Genomic DNA, 14,239 nt, shown 5'->3' on the forward strand with positions numbered 1-14,239 from the left:
GATTTCTTATAAGCTTACTATAATTTGTATGTGTGAAAGTCAAATATATATGTATTATATTCTGAAAATAATATTTGAATAGTCGATTAATGATTAGTTTAAAATTTGTTGAATTAAAGCTCAAGAGCATAAGGGGGCAATTTCGAATAAGGGAAAAGAGAAAGTAACCGAGTAGCCATTTCGCAACCGTTCAAATATATCCAAGGTAAGTTTTAAGTAGTTTCCTCTAATTTATAATTGACGATGCCACTATAAGAGTATAGTAGGTAAATTGTGACCTTTAGCTTGCACTTGAATTAAGATGTATAATAGATAATGCATGTATATGACTTATAGTTTGATGGCCACTTTGAATTTAAGATTAAATGATGAATAAAATGAGTGATATAAGATATAACCATTGAGCTGAAATGTGAATAATGATGTGCGTATCGAGTTTATATTCAAATGTAATATACGACTATTAAGTGATAAAATGACTGTCATGTGTTATGATCAAATGTGTATGAGATTGAAAATATCCGGACATGAGGTCCGCAGGCTATATGCAGGAAAAATATCCGGACATGAGATCCGCAGGCTATATGCTGTAAAAATATCCGGACATGAGATCCGCAGGCTATATGCTAGAAATATATCCGGACTTAAGGTCCGCAGGCTACGTGCTGGAAAAATATCAGGGTTATAGACCCGCAGGCTTATGCTAGTAATATATTTCGAGCTCTAAGATTTGACAGAACCGATGCTAGTAAGTTAAATAAGATTTCAACTTCGAATGTCAGTGGTAAACATCATTGCGTAAGTATTATATGTTTTACATGTTAAGGTTCGTGTTATGTGCTTATATTTGAATTGATTTTTTTAAGTGATTTAATAGCATCAAGGCACGAAATATATATATGTGTGTGAATGAATTCGGTATTTGAGGATAAGACAATAATATAATTGGTTAATGTAAGTCACCATATTAAAGAATGTGATTAAATGTATTAGTATAATCTATGTAAATAATGAAATATGTGCAAGAAGTCTTGTGTATACATACATATATATTCGACCAAGGTTTTTTGTAACTAATGTACTGGTATATTTGGTCAAGTGAATTACAATTAGAATACAAGTTTTGTGATACTCAATGTTCAATTTTAATGATAAGCCTTAAAGTATGAATTGCTTAAAACTTACTAAGCCTCGAAAGCTTACTCTGTTTCTTATTTCTTTGTTTTATAGATTGTTGATTTTAGCTATCGACTCGGGAATCGTCAGCAGTTCTTCATACTATCGATCTTTTTTGTACAGTTATATTTTGGACTCGATATGGCATGTATAGGTTGGACTGTTGACAAAAATATGTTTTGAAATTGTAAATATCTTGACCGTATGAAAATGGCACTTATGAATTATAAATCTGTATGTATTCAGTTCGATTTATACTTGTGTTGGTAGATTATGTGATTGAAATTAAATGTTTAGCTTGGTAATACCTCATAGCCTATACTGACGATTGGACACGGGCTAGGGGTGTTACACCTCAAACCTGATGTAAGTCTATTTTCTTTCGCTTGTAGCATGTACAAATTGGGGTAACCTATAGACTCGAGTTCTTATGCTCATACTTGTTATGTTTTTTAACCATGAAAATGATGTATAAATTTTAATGTCATGGATGATGTAAAAGATGGGTTTTTTTACATCTCACTTCAATATATGAAATTTATTTTGGCTAGCCTTTATTGAATTGTGGATACTAGATATTCTACAAGCTGTTTTGAATACGATAACCCTTCAAGTTAAAATTTAGTTTCGAGTTACATCCCCATTGATCGATCGTCTAATCAGACCTTGGGATGTTCCAATGCATATGATAAATTAGCATTTAACTTTATCAAAAACTAATCCATGAGACACTTATACTTTTTTCATAATAAGATTAATCTCAATAGAACATAACCATGAAACTTATTTTATGGAATAATAGTAAACCAAAAATTTAATGTACCTCTTATTTCTATAAGAATTTCTTCTAAATCAATAGTTAAATCAACCTCAGTGTTGTCCCCTTACTGATAGTCATCCTCGTATTACCATGATTGTAGTGGCATGTGAATGCATCGTGAACAAACACATTTAATTTCTCATAAATTGCTAAAATAAAACCTTAAAATTGTTGATGTGAGGGGGATAAAAATAAACTTTAAGATATTAATAAAAGCTTCAAGACATGTATCAATGTCACTTTCGTTAAGATTCTATCCACCTCTACCTATATTATGGTGTACAAAAGAATCACTGAAAAATGAACCTTGAGGATACAATAAAGCTTAATAATTATCTACGTTTTGCACTGACGAAAATAGTCCACTAAATATTAAAAAAAGCATAACAAATAAATTTCTATAAAAAGTTAATGCATAAATCCTTTATAAAACAATCTAAGAATACGAAGGATGGTGAGATAATAAAAAAAATCTGTTTATATCTTTTTTTAGTATCTAACAAAGAAATTTCATTTCTATTTATAGAAAGTCTCATGTCTTCTCATTAAAACTACCCAAATGAATAACATAACTATTGAATTTAAAAGACAAACTCATCGTTATAAATAGTGACAACTTTTAGTTAATCAAGTTTTTTGTTCAACTCTTTTCGAAGTTAATTAAATTTACAATTATTCTTTAAACTTCATGTTGCCAAATCCACCCATTATAAACTCTTAACAATTTAGGAGTTTTTATTTTCTAAGCCATAATAAAATTTTATTAAAACTCCAATAGATGAAAGCAACTCTACACCAAAAAACACACACCAAGCCAAGACGAAGATGAAGAAACATCATATAGCTAAAAGCTACCAACCACAAGGACAAGCCAGGAAGCTCCTAAGCACCACCTACTAACGAACAAGTTACACCAGATCAAAATAAACCCTAAAACAACCGAAAACCCCTCTTTGGTGCATCTTTATTCTAACCATGCTAGCTTTAAAGGTATTAAATATGCCAAATGTACATCAAAAACTCCCCATAGTTGCAAACATTTACTAAAACCATGAACCTTATATCACAATCATCCTCTCCCTAACAAACAAATCGAACAAAAAAGCCACTGAACCTCCCCACTGCTACCGAAAGCTCAAAATCAAAACAATACCACCCCAAAAACAATTATTCTACTTGTCATCCACATCTCTAAATTTACTTCAAGAAAAAAATCCATTTCAACAATAATCACCTTTAAAACCTAGCTCATGATTCAACACTAAAAACCTTTCCCAATCCACTCGCATTCAAAGGTAAAAACATAGCAGAAATAAAATAGCACCACCACACCGTTACCCCGTCAAGCTTTACAACATCATCCCAAGCTTAAGGTTGTTGACACATGAAAAAAAATCTAGTTTGTTCTTCTACAAAATTTAACTAGGTCTTCCTCTTCAGCAGTCTTATTGGTTCAGTTATCTTGATTTTTGAGACATACTTATAGGCTTCTTGTTCATTGGTTGAAATGTTTTGATTTTGAATAATTTTTCCTCTATTATAAGAGATTTTCTAGGCTTTCTTGTGTACAAGAGACCATTCGTACCATCAATAATGTATTGCAACTTTTTATCATTTATTAGTTAATACCTCTATGCATGACTTCGAATAATGAACAAAAACCATATTCAGATCAACCTTCTTTGCATGGATCAAATGGCACTTGTTTTCTGAACATGTATATCGTGGCGAATACTCCTATAATTTTGCCGCTAATAAAGCTTTCCGAACAAAGAAAGATATTTCATAAAAAATATATGGCTATTAATGTTGCAAAAAGTATGGGGTAAGTTCGGGCATTTGTTTAACACAAGTATATTCATTTTTTTATGTTTTTCTATATATTTGATCGTACCAAGTATTTTAAGAAAAAAAAATCAAATCCATTGTACTAACCTCGATTTCAAGTGAAGAGATCTCATTCATAATACGTTCACCCTGAGACAAAAAACAGAATATACAATATGTTATTACAATGGACAAAATTCAAGAATTTGCTTCGCCAATTAACATATATGAACCTTGGTCTCAAGAACTCGTGTGAGTCCTGATTCCAGCAGTTTCTCTAGTTGTTGCAATTCATCAATGTTCAATCCTTGAAGATCTTCTCCTCTCATCTGCCTATTATATATAAGTGACTATATTTATATGTCAAATTTCCTTCAACAACAGTCAACAAATAACTGATTACTAACCTCATTTGATGTGTTTTGTCAGCAACTTCCTTGCTCAAACTAATTTCATTAGTGTTTTCCAGCTGCAATTTTAAAGAAAACAGCAAACACCATAGAAAGCTATACATTCTCAATTTGCAAGACTTCAAATACCAAAAGTGGAATACGATAAGGAAAAACAGATTTTGCAAAGAGGGATTTTTTTTTGGTATTGTATAATTAGTGTATTAGTATTCACTTACACAATACATTCAAAAGGAGCTGTCCAAATAAATGCCTACCATTTACTTCCCAAAAGCTCAAATCCAAGTGAGCTCTTTAAGTGAACCACCCTTTGGTCATTAGGCCAAACACGGGAGTTCAGAGAAAGAAGATTGGAAACCTAGAAGATGAGTGTTCTATATATGTATGATTAATGAAAGCAATTGCATTAATCTTCATGAAATATTCGAAGCCTCCAAAAGACACTCAGAAGGTATGACAAAAAAAATGGTTTAGGTGGTCACAACTTATACATATGATATTGGCATGAATATGGCTAATCATGCAACATAAATATACTCAAATTTCTTTTCCCTATAACCCTATATCAACATTCAAATAGGTGTCAGAAACGGGCATGGACTTATTGAATTACCCGAAGCTCAAGAGTTGGTTGATCCAATTTGTTGGAATGCAGATTATACCTTCCCAGTATGTCCTTCATGCTTATAGAGAAAAAAGAACGGTGAAAATTAGTTAGACGAAAGTATTCTTCAGGTGAAAACCTGAAGCAAGCATCATAAATATGAAATAAACGTATAAGCATTTATGAATTTAAGGATTTACGGATTTACGAGTTTTCTACAAGCTTACTATTCATTCAAATGTTGATGTTTGAGGACCCTTTGCAAGGCACTGTTGGCTGGTTGGTGATTTTCATTTCACTTGTTGACCTTCTCTAGGCTGGTATTGTCTTCTTATTTTTAATTTCCTCTGTGAGGCATATGGTTTTATAGAGTCTGATAGGATCTTTGTGTGATCATTTTGGTGTTTAATTGGCTTTTTAAGTGTCTAGTATGGTGATGTCCAATGTGAAATTATTCAAGAGAGCTTTTAATAAAACTGTTCTATTTTTTATTAACTAAAGAACTAAACTTAAATAGAGAAAAAAGTAATAATCCTAATTGGGAAAATATTTTTTTATTTTAACAAACAACTAAAACATAAGAGAAAATAATTCTCTGGAATATAAATAAAACTTATCTACCTATATAAGATTTATCTATTTAAATAAATTAAAAATATATACATATTTCAACACCCTCCTTCAAGTTCATACATATATATCAATCATGCCCAATTTGCTTACAAGAAAATCAAAGCTTATATTAGAGAGCCTTTTGGTGTGTATATTAACAATCTATTGTTTTGAAAGAACAAACGGCATGCACACTTGGTCTTCTTCAATTTTCTCCTTGATGAAGTGTCTATCAATCTCAACATGTTTAGTTCTATCATGCTGGACTAGGTTGTGAGCAATACTAATGGGCAATAACAGCTTTACTATCACGGTACAACTTCATTGGTGAAGTTATTAGTTTCCCTAACTCTTCTATAATTCTTTTTAACCATATCATTTCACAAATTCCTTGAGCCATTAATCTAAATTCAACCTCTGTATTACTTCTTGCAACACTTTATTTTTTTTGCTTCGCCAAGTCACAAGGTTTTCTCAAACAAATATACAGTATCCTGATGTAGATCTTCCATCTGTTATTGAGCCTACCCAATCTACATCTATATAAGTTTCAATTCCTCTTTGTTCAGATTTCTTGAAGAATAAGTCATTTCTAGGTGAACTCTTCGAGTATCTTAGAAACCGAAACACTGTTTCTTCATGTTCCTCCATTAGAGAGTGCATAATTTGACTCACTAAACTCACTGCAGAAGCTATGTTTAACCTTGTATGTGATAAATAAATTAACTTACCAACTAATCTTTGGTACTACCCTTTATCAAATAATTGACCTTTATTATCGAATTTTACATTTGAATCAATTAGTGTGTCAACTGGACGACAACTCCTTATCCCAAACTCTTTTAAAAAATCAATCACATTTTTTTAAAAAAAACAACAAGACCTTACTTTGATGGAGCAACTTCCATTCCAAGAAAGTATTTCAAAGGACCCAAGTCTTTGATCTCAAAACTCCAATGCTAAATGCTCCTTGAGACACATTATTTCTACCACATCATCTCTTGTGAAAATGATTTCATCAACATAAATTATAATTGTTATTCTACCTTTTTGTGAATGTCAATAGAATATTGTGTGATCAACTTGCCCTTGTGAGTAACATTGTTTTTTAACAACTTGAGTGAACCGTTCAAACCGCTCGAAGGGACTACTTTAGACCATACAAAGATTTCTTGCGTTCACATACTTGAATTCCAAATTTTCCTTCAAAACTTAGAAAAAGATCCATGTAAACTTTTTCTTTAAGTTTCTCATTTAAGAAAGCATTCTTCACATCTAATTGCTGTAAAGACCAATCAAGGTTAACAGCAATTAATAAACAAATTCTAACGAAATTTAATTTGGCTAACAGAGCAAATGTTTCAAGATAATCTATCTCGTATGTTTGAGTGTACCTTGTAGCCACCAACCGGGCTTTGTATCGATCTAAAAATCCATCTGGTTTGAATTTAGTTGTGAATACTCATTTACAACCCACTATTTTTTCCCATATGGATAATTCCATTGTTTCCCATGTACTTTTTTTAAGAGCACACATCTCTAAAATAGCCTCTTTCCACTCAAGAACTTGTAAAGCATCTTTTACATTTTTAGATATTTTCACAGTATCGAGACACAAAATAAAGGCTAAGAATGTCGAAGATAAGACTTTATAGAAAACAAAGTTAGACATGAGATTTGACAATATTTCTAACTCTTTTTCTTTTAGTAAATGGAATATCTAAATTTGAAAATTCATTGGCTAGATTATGAGCTTTACCTGGACTTTTGAAAAGCTCTTGCGAATCGGATTCTTGGTGATGAATCTAGTGAATTCTACTTTCTTGATTTCAAATTCTTATTAAATAAACAATTAACTCCTTTATTTGTTCTTTATTCTCATGATCAAACTCTACACCTTCATACTCCTTTTTATTAACATTAACATCATTATTTCTGTGTTAATCATAAATTCACCTTCCCCATTATTAGAATCCTTACGTTGTATATTCCTAATCTTTTCTTAATTAATTATAGAATCCTCCTTACTATAATTCTCTCTCTAAATATTAGAATCAAAATAAGATTGTGTTTTAACAAATGTGACACCCATGGTAACAATAATCTTCCTATCAATTGGATCATAACATTTATAACCCTTTATTAGAAACATACCGAACAAAGACACATTTTTTTGCTCTAAGATCTAATTTACCCTGGTTATGAAGATGAACAAAAACACTACACCTAAAAACTCAGAAGGATAAATATGTGATCAATTTAGAGTTAGGAAAGTTATCTTTAAAGAGACAAAAAGGAGTTCTATAATTTAGAGTTTTACTATGCCTTCTATTAATAAGATATGTAGTTGTTACCAAGGCTTAACCCCAAAGAAAATATGATATCTGTATAATGAACATCAAAACTCAAATTACTTCTAAAAGATGTCAATTTTTTCTTTTTGCAATCCCATTTTGTTGTGTATTTGTACGAGAACTCTGGTGGACTATGCCATGTTCGGTTAAGAAAACACCTAATTGCTCACTAAAAATTTTCCCACCTGTCACTCCCCAAAAATTTTATTTTCACACCAAATTGTGTTCTGCCATGGTATAAAAAGATTAAAACACATTTTTAACTTCAAATTTATCCTTTAATAAAAACACCCAACAAATACGAATATGATCATCAATAAATGTGACAAACCAATATTTTCCTGAAAAAATTAAGACTCTTGAAGGTCTGTAAACATCACTATGAATTAATGAAAAAAGATTGAATGCTTTATTATTTTGAAATAGAAAGGATTATCGATGATGTTTAGCCAATTCACAAAATTCACAAAGATATGGACTTTTACTTTTTAATAGATTAAGTAACAAATATCTTAAATAGTAAAAATTAATTTCTAAGCCTATAATGTCAAATCATAACCTTATCAAAATCAAAATTAAAATTTAAACATAAAATAATTGTTGGTTGACTTAAATGGTCGTCGTCAAGAAAGTAAATTCTACTAAATCCTTTAGCATTGCCAATCATCCTCCTTGAAATCATGTCTTGAAATTTACACATAGATGAGTAAATATAACATGACAATTTAAGGATTGGGATAATTTACTGACTGATATGAGATTACAAGCTAGATTTGGCAATGTAAAATATCATGTAAAACTAAGGAAGACGAAATTTTAATAATGCCTTTCCTGACTATTGTTGAGAACGACCCAACTACTACTTTGATCTTTTTGTTTACTGCACAAGGTGTGTAAGTTCGAAAAAAAATTACTAGTCATGTGATCACTAACTCTAAAATCAACGATCCACGTGTTTGTTTTACAAGATTTAACACTGAAAAAAAGAAAAAATCAATACCTGATTAGACAAAAGAGGAAGAAAGAGTATTAGATGAGTTAAGAATAGAAAAATTCATCCGAAACTATTGTCATTGAAAAATACAAACATTGCCACTCTTTTTTCTTCCATTCATCGGTTTCACATGGAGCTTCCAACACATTTCTCAAGTGTGCCAATATTTTTTTGCAGTGATTTCACCAAGGCTTTTTTTTTTTTGCTATCATTATTTTTAATAGTGACGAGCAGAATTATCATCATTAACTTCAAACCTTAGTCTTAACATTACTTTTCTCTTTGTCTCCTCTCTTCTAACTTCGAAAAAATCTCACAAAATTTTAGAGGCGATTTTTTCCCTAAGATCCGAGATCTCACTTTATCAAATTCTTTATTTAAACCAACCAGAAATAAACTTGTTCATTCTCTTCTTTTTTTCATGGCTTTCACACCATCTTTAAGACACTTTCATTCATCATTATAACACTAATCCAGCTCTTGCCAAAAAGACATTATCTCATTATAATGAAAAATAACTTCATTTTCCCCTTACCTAGCTTTCTAAAGTTTTATTTTTAACTCAAAGATCAATGAAACATTTTCTAAGTCTGAATAGGTGTCGTTCACAACGTCCCAAACATATTTAGCAGTCGAGAGAAAAAAAATTTACCTACAGATGCTTCCATGAAATTAATAAACCACACAATTATCATATAATTTTCTAACCTCTACTTACTCATCTTTAGATCGCCCACCTATAGTCGCTTGACTTCTCCAATTAAATGACCTAGCTTGCCATTCTCATCAATTGCTAATTTTATATAGTGCAATCATTCTAGATAATTCTTACCATTCAACTTGTGAGATGTCATCTGAAAGAAAGGTTAGATGACTGTCCCTTGAGTCACTGTACTCTCGATTGTTGTTTCAACGGTAGAATTTTTTTTCTCTGTGTGTTTGCTAGATCTCTTATCTCCAATGAAGATAATGTTACTAGAAATTTAACTTAACTTAGATGCCATGAAAGTTTTCAATAAAGCTTTTAATAAAAGTGATATATTCTTATTAATTAAAGAACTAAAATTAAATAGAAAAAAGAGTCTTAATCCTAATTAAGAAAATAATTCTCTTATTCTAATAAGCTTCTAATAAAAGTGATATATCTTTTATTAATTAAAGAACTGAACTTAAATAGAGAAAAGAATATTAATCCTAATTGAGAAAATAATTCCCTTATTCTAATAAACTACTAAAATATAAAAAAAATATCTCTTATTCTAATAAACTACAAAAAGATAAAATATAATATTCTTAAAATAAGAATAAAATTTATCTACCTAAATAAAATTTATCTACCTAAATAAATTTAAAATATATATATTTCAACACAATTTCTGTTATTTTGGTTCGGTGCTTTAATTTTTGGGTGCTTTTTCTTCGGAAATTTTGGAGCTTTGGTGATGAGATTTTATAGCTCATTGTCTCACTAGCACTATGCTAGCTTTGTAACCTTTTTGGTTCTTAAAAAATTTATTGGCTTAGCAAAAAAATAAATATGAAATAAACAACGGGCCAAAAAAAAAATTAAAACAAGGAACGGTTTAAAATTATTTCTTCAGCAAAACTTCCTGTGAGGAATTCACCAGAAATGAAAAGAGTTTAAGGTAAAAGATGCCTGCTATTACTACTGCGAGCGGTAACATTGAACTCCAATTGGCAATCAGAGTCCAAAGCATACAGGAAATCCATAGATGCTTGCGGCAAAGCCTAAACATTTACTGCTACTATCGATGAGCCAACTAGCTTCTTCTTCTTTTCTCAATAAATAAGGGATTTTTTTTAATACAAGGAACCAGAAAGTTTCCCCAAAATCAAAGTTCTTTCCTTTATATGACATGATAATATATGACCAAAAGGAGCGAGCAACAACAGGGTCCATGAGCATGAAGCAGCACAAATACATGAAAAGATCTAGCAGAGAGTAAAAGTAAGCTACTGAGGAGTTAGATTGTATTTTGCACCTTTTATTTAAAAAATAATAAATTAATTTTTATATGTTAAATTAAAAAATTAATTAATCTTTAATATTAAAAATCTTAACCATTTCTACCATTAGATACTGACATGACGAATAAAATAACCAAACAATTATATATGAATTAATTTACTTTTTTAATAAAATAAATAAATTATAATCTAACTTCTAATATAAAGTTCTTCAGTCTTTTTATTTGTAACAGGTGTGTAAAAATACAAAACAAAACATAATTGAACCGCAACAGAAGTGAATACAAAACACAGCAGAACAAACAAGAAAGCAACTAGCTATTTAGTAATAGAAAAAATTAGTTCATATTGGATCTCAAACATGAATCCATTTTGTACATTTAACATTCAAACTCGAATGTTAAAAGAATGATTCCGGCATGTATTTATGCTCGAATGTTACGTTCAATTTCTATTTAAGTTTTTCCATTTTGAGATTTTCAAAAATTAAACTCTTTACTTTAAAACTGAAATAAAAGAAAAAGCAATAAACTATTATGCACCTATTTATAGGAAAGGGAAAGAGTTTTTTGTTTATTTTGAAGATATTTTATTTTTTATAAGAGTTATTATTAATTTTTTTTAATTTTAAATTTAAATTTGTACTAATTATTGTTTTTAAATTTAACTATTGTAATATATGTAATAAATACTTTTTTACTTATCTTATTATAATATACTAATAACCAAAAGAAGCATTAGTATATAATATTCACTTAAAAGGAACAGAGATAGATAACTAAATACTCTTTAATTAATATTCTAAACCCATAAATTCAAAAATGAAGTTTTCAATATTCAAAAAATAAATTGAGTACTCAAATATGCAATATTAACAAACAAGTGTATTTTCTTTTCGGCCAAGTCAAATAATTTATTGAAAACCAAAAGATTTCAGTACTAGCTACAACCTATTAAAGCAAAACATAGCATTTTGCAAGCTCTAATATCAACATTATCTAAAAGAAAAGTCTCAACTAAAACCCATTCCAGCCCCACTAAAAATACACAAGAAGGGCAACCAAAAATTAGCATTTTCAAGATTTGTCCCCTGAACTGATATCATTAGACTTTTACGAACTCAACCTTTTTTAGACATTAACCGGATAAATGGGTTCTTATTTGTAGAATTTATTCGCAATATAAGCTTTAAACATTGTCAACTAACTTTTAGTCTTAGTTAAGGTCTAAAGTTTAAGCTTGGACACTTAAGTTCCTCCCCGATTTAATATATAATTTCGCGATAGAACTGGATTTTGGAAAATATATAGAATATTCTGTAAGTAATGCAAGAAACTAGACCTAATGCAAAAACTTGTATGCTTGCTTACCAATATATGCTCTTTGCATAACATTGATTAGAAACAGTTTGGAAAATGAGTCGGGATACATTGAAATCAAAGGTAAGATCTGATAACATATGAGGATTAATATATTGTAAAACATCCAACGCAACTAACTTTGGGAGATTAAACCTCACCCCCATATTTTAATATATATTGAAACGAATATTTAATAAAAAAATAAACATAAAAATCCAAACAAAATATAAATATAATATAATAATAAGAAGTTTGTGGGTAAATTTAAAATGGATATAATCTTTAGCTAAATGTGCCGGTAAAGATTCTCAACATATACCATGGAAAAACAAAGATCTCATACCCCAATAAATCAGTAACCGAAGGGCATAGGAAGATCAAATGCAGAATGCCCAAATTTATCCAACACTTATGAACTAAAACCAATCGATTAATGAATAAAGCCAGGAAAAATTAAATCAAAAAGACATCGAGAATTTTTTTAATTATAAAAAGAAATATTGGTATCTTTTTAGAGAGAGAGTGTGTGTGGCTATTTTATGCAAAAGATATCAGTATAGTAGTATAGCCTCCACGATCTATGGAATCTGAACAAAAACAAATATCATGTTACCAGGTTTGTTTAAGACTTAGCTTTTTTTTTTATTCTTTTTCATTAAAGGCTTAATTTTTGTTTTGGAAGATCTGTCACAGGATCTAAACCGGACATGGCAACGGAAGCTTACTACAAGTTCCCTTTGCTCTCTCTCCATCTATAACTATGATATAAGTAGACAGAAAGTAAAAGAAGAGAAAGAGTATTATTGGAAGTTGATGGAAAATATACCTGGAGGTAGCAAACTCAAAGAGCTTTCCAGTAGCTGAGAAAATAATGAGAGCAAACTCAGCGTCACAAAGAACTGAAAGCTCTTCAGCTTTCTTGAAAAGCCCTCGCCTTCTTTTAGAGAAAGTCACTTGCCTAGCCGTCAAGTTGTCTATCTTCTTGATCTTGATCTTCTCCCTCGCCATTTCTACCTTAAAAATAACAATATAAAAAAACTCCTCTCAGAGGAAAAAAAAATAGTAACAATAATACATAAAATGACTTAAAAACAAGAGGGAAAAAGTGAGTTTTCTTGACTTTTTGTGCCAAGTTCATTTGAGGAAATTTTAAGCTGAAGCCCTAGCGAAAGACCCCATGTTTCAGATCCAGGTTTCTAAAAGAAGAAAGAAACTGACAGAACTAAAAACTCAGACATAAAAGGAGTCGGATTGGTGGGTTTACTTTCATTAAATTTACCTTATTGAGATATATTTGTTCAGGAGCTGGAGTTAGGTCTGGTGACAGGAATCAAAAGCCTCCCAAATACAGAGGTTTAAACTGAAAAACCATAAAAGAGAGAGAAAAAAGAAAGGCAAAAGCCCTTCGGTTTGGGACTGTTACCTGACTCAAGAAAGGAAAGGTCTCCTCTTCAGACCTTGCTTTTTAGAACTACATATAAAGAGAAGCTTTCTATATTTTATCTTCAGTCTTCGGACATTTTGTTTTTGGAAATTAAGTCTCACTCCGTTTTATTTTCCTTTTTGTATGCAGAGAAAGGAATAGCCAAAATCAGCTCTGATCACCAATAATAGCAGATTTGATCAAACCAAACAAAGTGACTACATTTAACTCCTTTTCTTTATTCTATTTCACTTTTTTTTCTAATAAAATAATCCTTATTTTGGGGATTTTTTTGTGGACGAGGGCTTTCCGTACAATGGAGACTGTCATTGGCCAAAAACCCAAGATATTAACCCCACTTTTACTTTGGCTTCCCCTCTACGGCCACATCATCGCGTCACTTCCATCAATCAACCGACCGCGATAGCTCCAGAATTCCTTTCTTTCTTTATCACTTCCTACTTTCCAATTATGATTTTTCTCTTATATTTGTATATCACCCCCTACCTCCCTTTCTGGGTAATTTAGTGAAAAACGCCATTTCTAAAATTATTTATAAAAATAGATTAATTTTTTAATTATTTATTAGAAATGTTAAAATTTTTTAAAAGGACGTCTACGTTAGCACAAAGTCAAGAGATATGTCAGCAAAACGTATTCTTAAGAAAG

The 14,239-nt window shown here is 30.5% G+C and overlaps 1 protein-coding gene across 8 annotated transcripts in view; it reads right to left on the reverse strand.

Annotated features, from left to right (window-relative positions):
• The window catches only part of LOC107920922 (MADS-box protein AGL24-like), a 28,635-nt gene extending 14,847 nt beyond the window's left edge, over nt 1-13,788 (reverse strand). Inside the window, exons 1-6 of one of the 8 annotated variants that reach the window (XM_016850756.2) lie at nt 13,427-13,788; nt 12,974-13,157; nt 4,847-4,916; nt 4,231-4,292; nt 4,057-4,156; nt 3,932-3,973 (exon numbers count right to left, since the gene is read on the reverse strand). In XM_016850756.2, the coding sequence (XP_016706245.1) occupies nt 3,932-3,973; nt 4,057-4,156; nt 4,231-4,292; nt 4,847-4,916; nt 12,974-13,155 (456 nt within the window). In that variant the 5' untranslated portion in view covers nt 13,156-13,157; nt 13,427-13,788. 8 annotated transcript variants of the gene reach the window in all.
• Nucleotides 13,789-14,239: the final 451 nt, after the last annotated feature.

The sequence above is a fragment of the Gossypium hirsutum genome, chromosome A01 (genome assembly GCF_007990345.1).
Source record: "Gossypium hirsutum isolate 1008001.06 chromosome A01, Gossypium_hirsutum_v2.1, whole genome shotgun sequence".
NCBI classification, from domain to species: domain Eukaryota; kingdom Viridiplantae; phylum Streptophyta; class Magnoliopsida; order Malvales; family Malvaceae; genus Gossypium; species Gossypium hirsutum.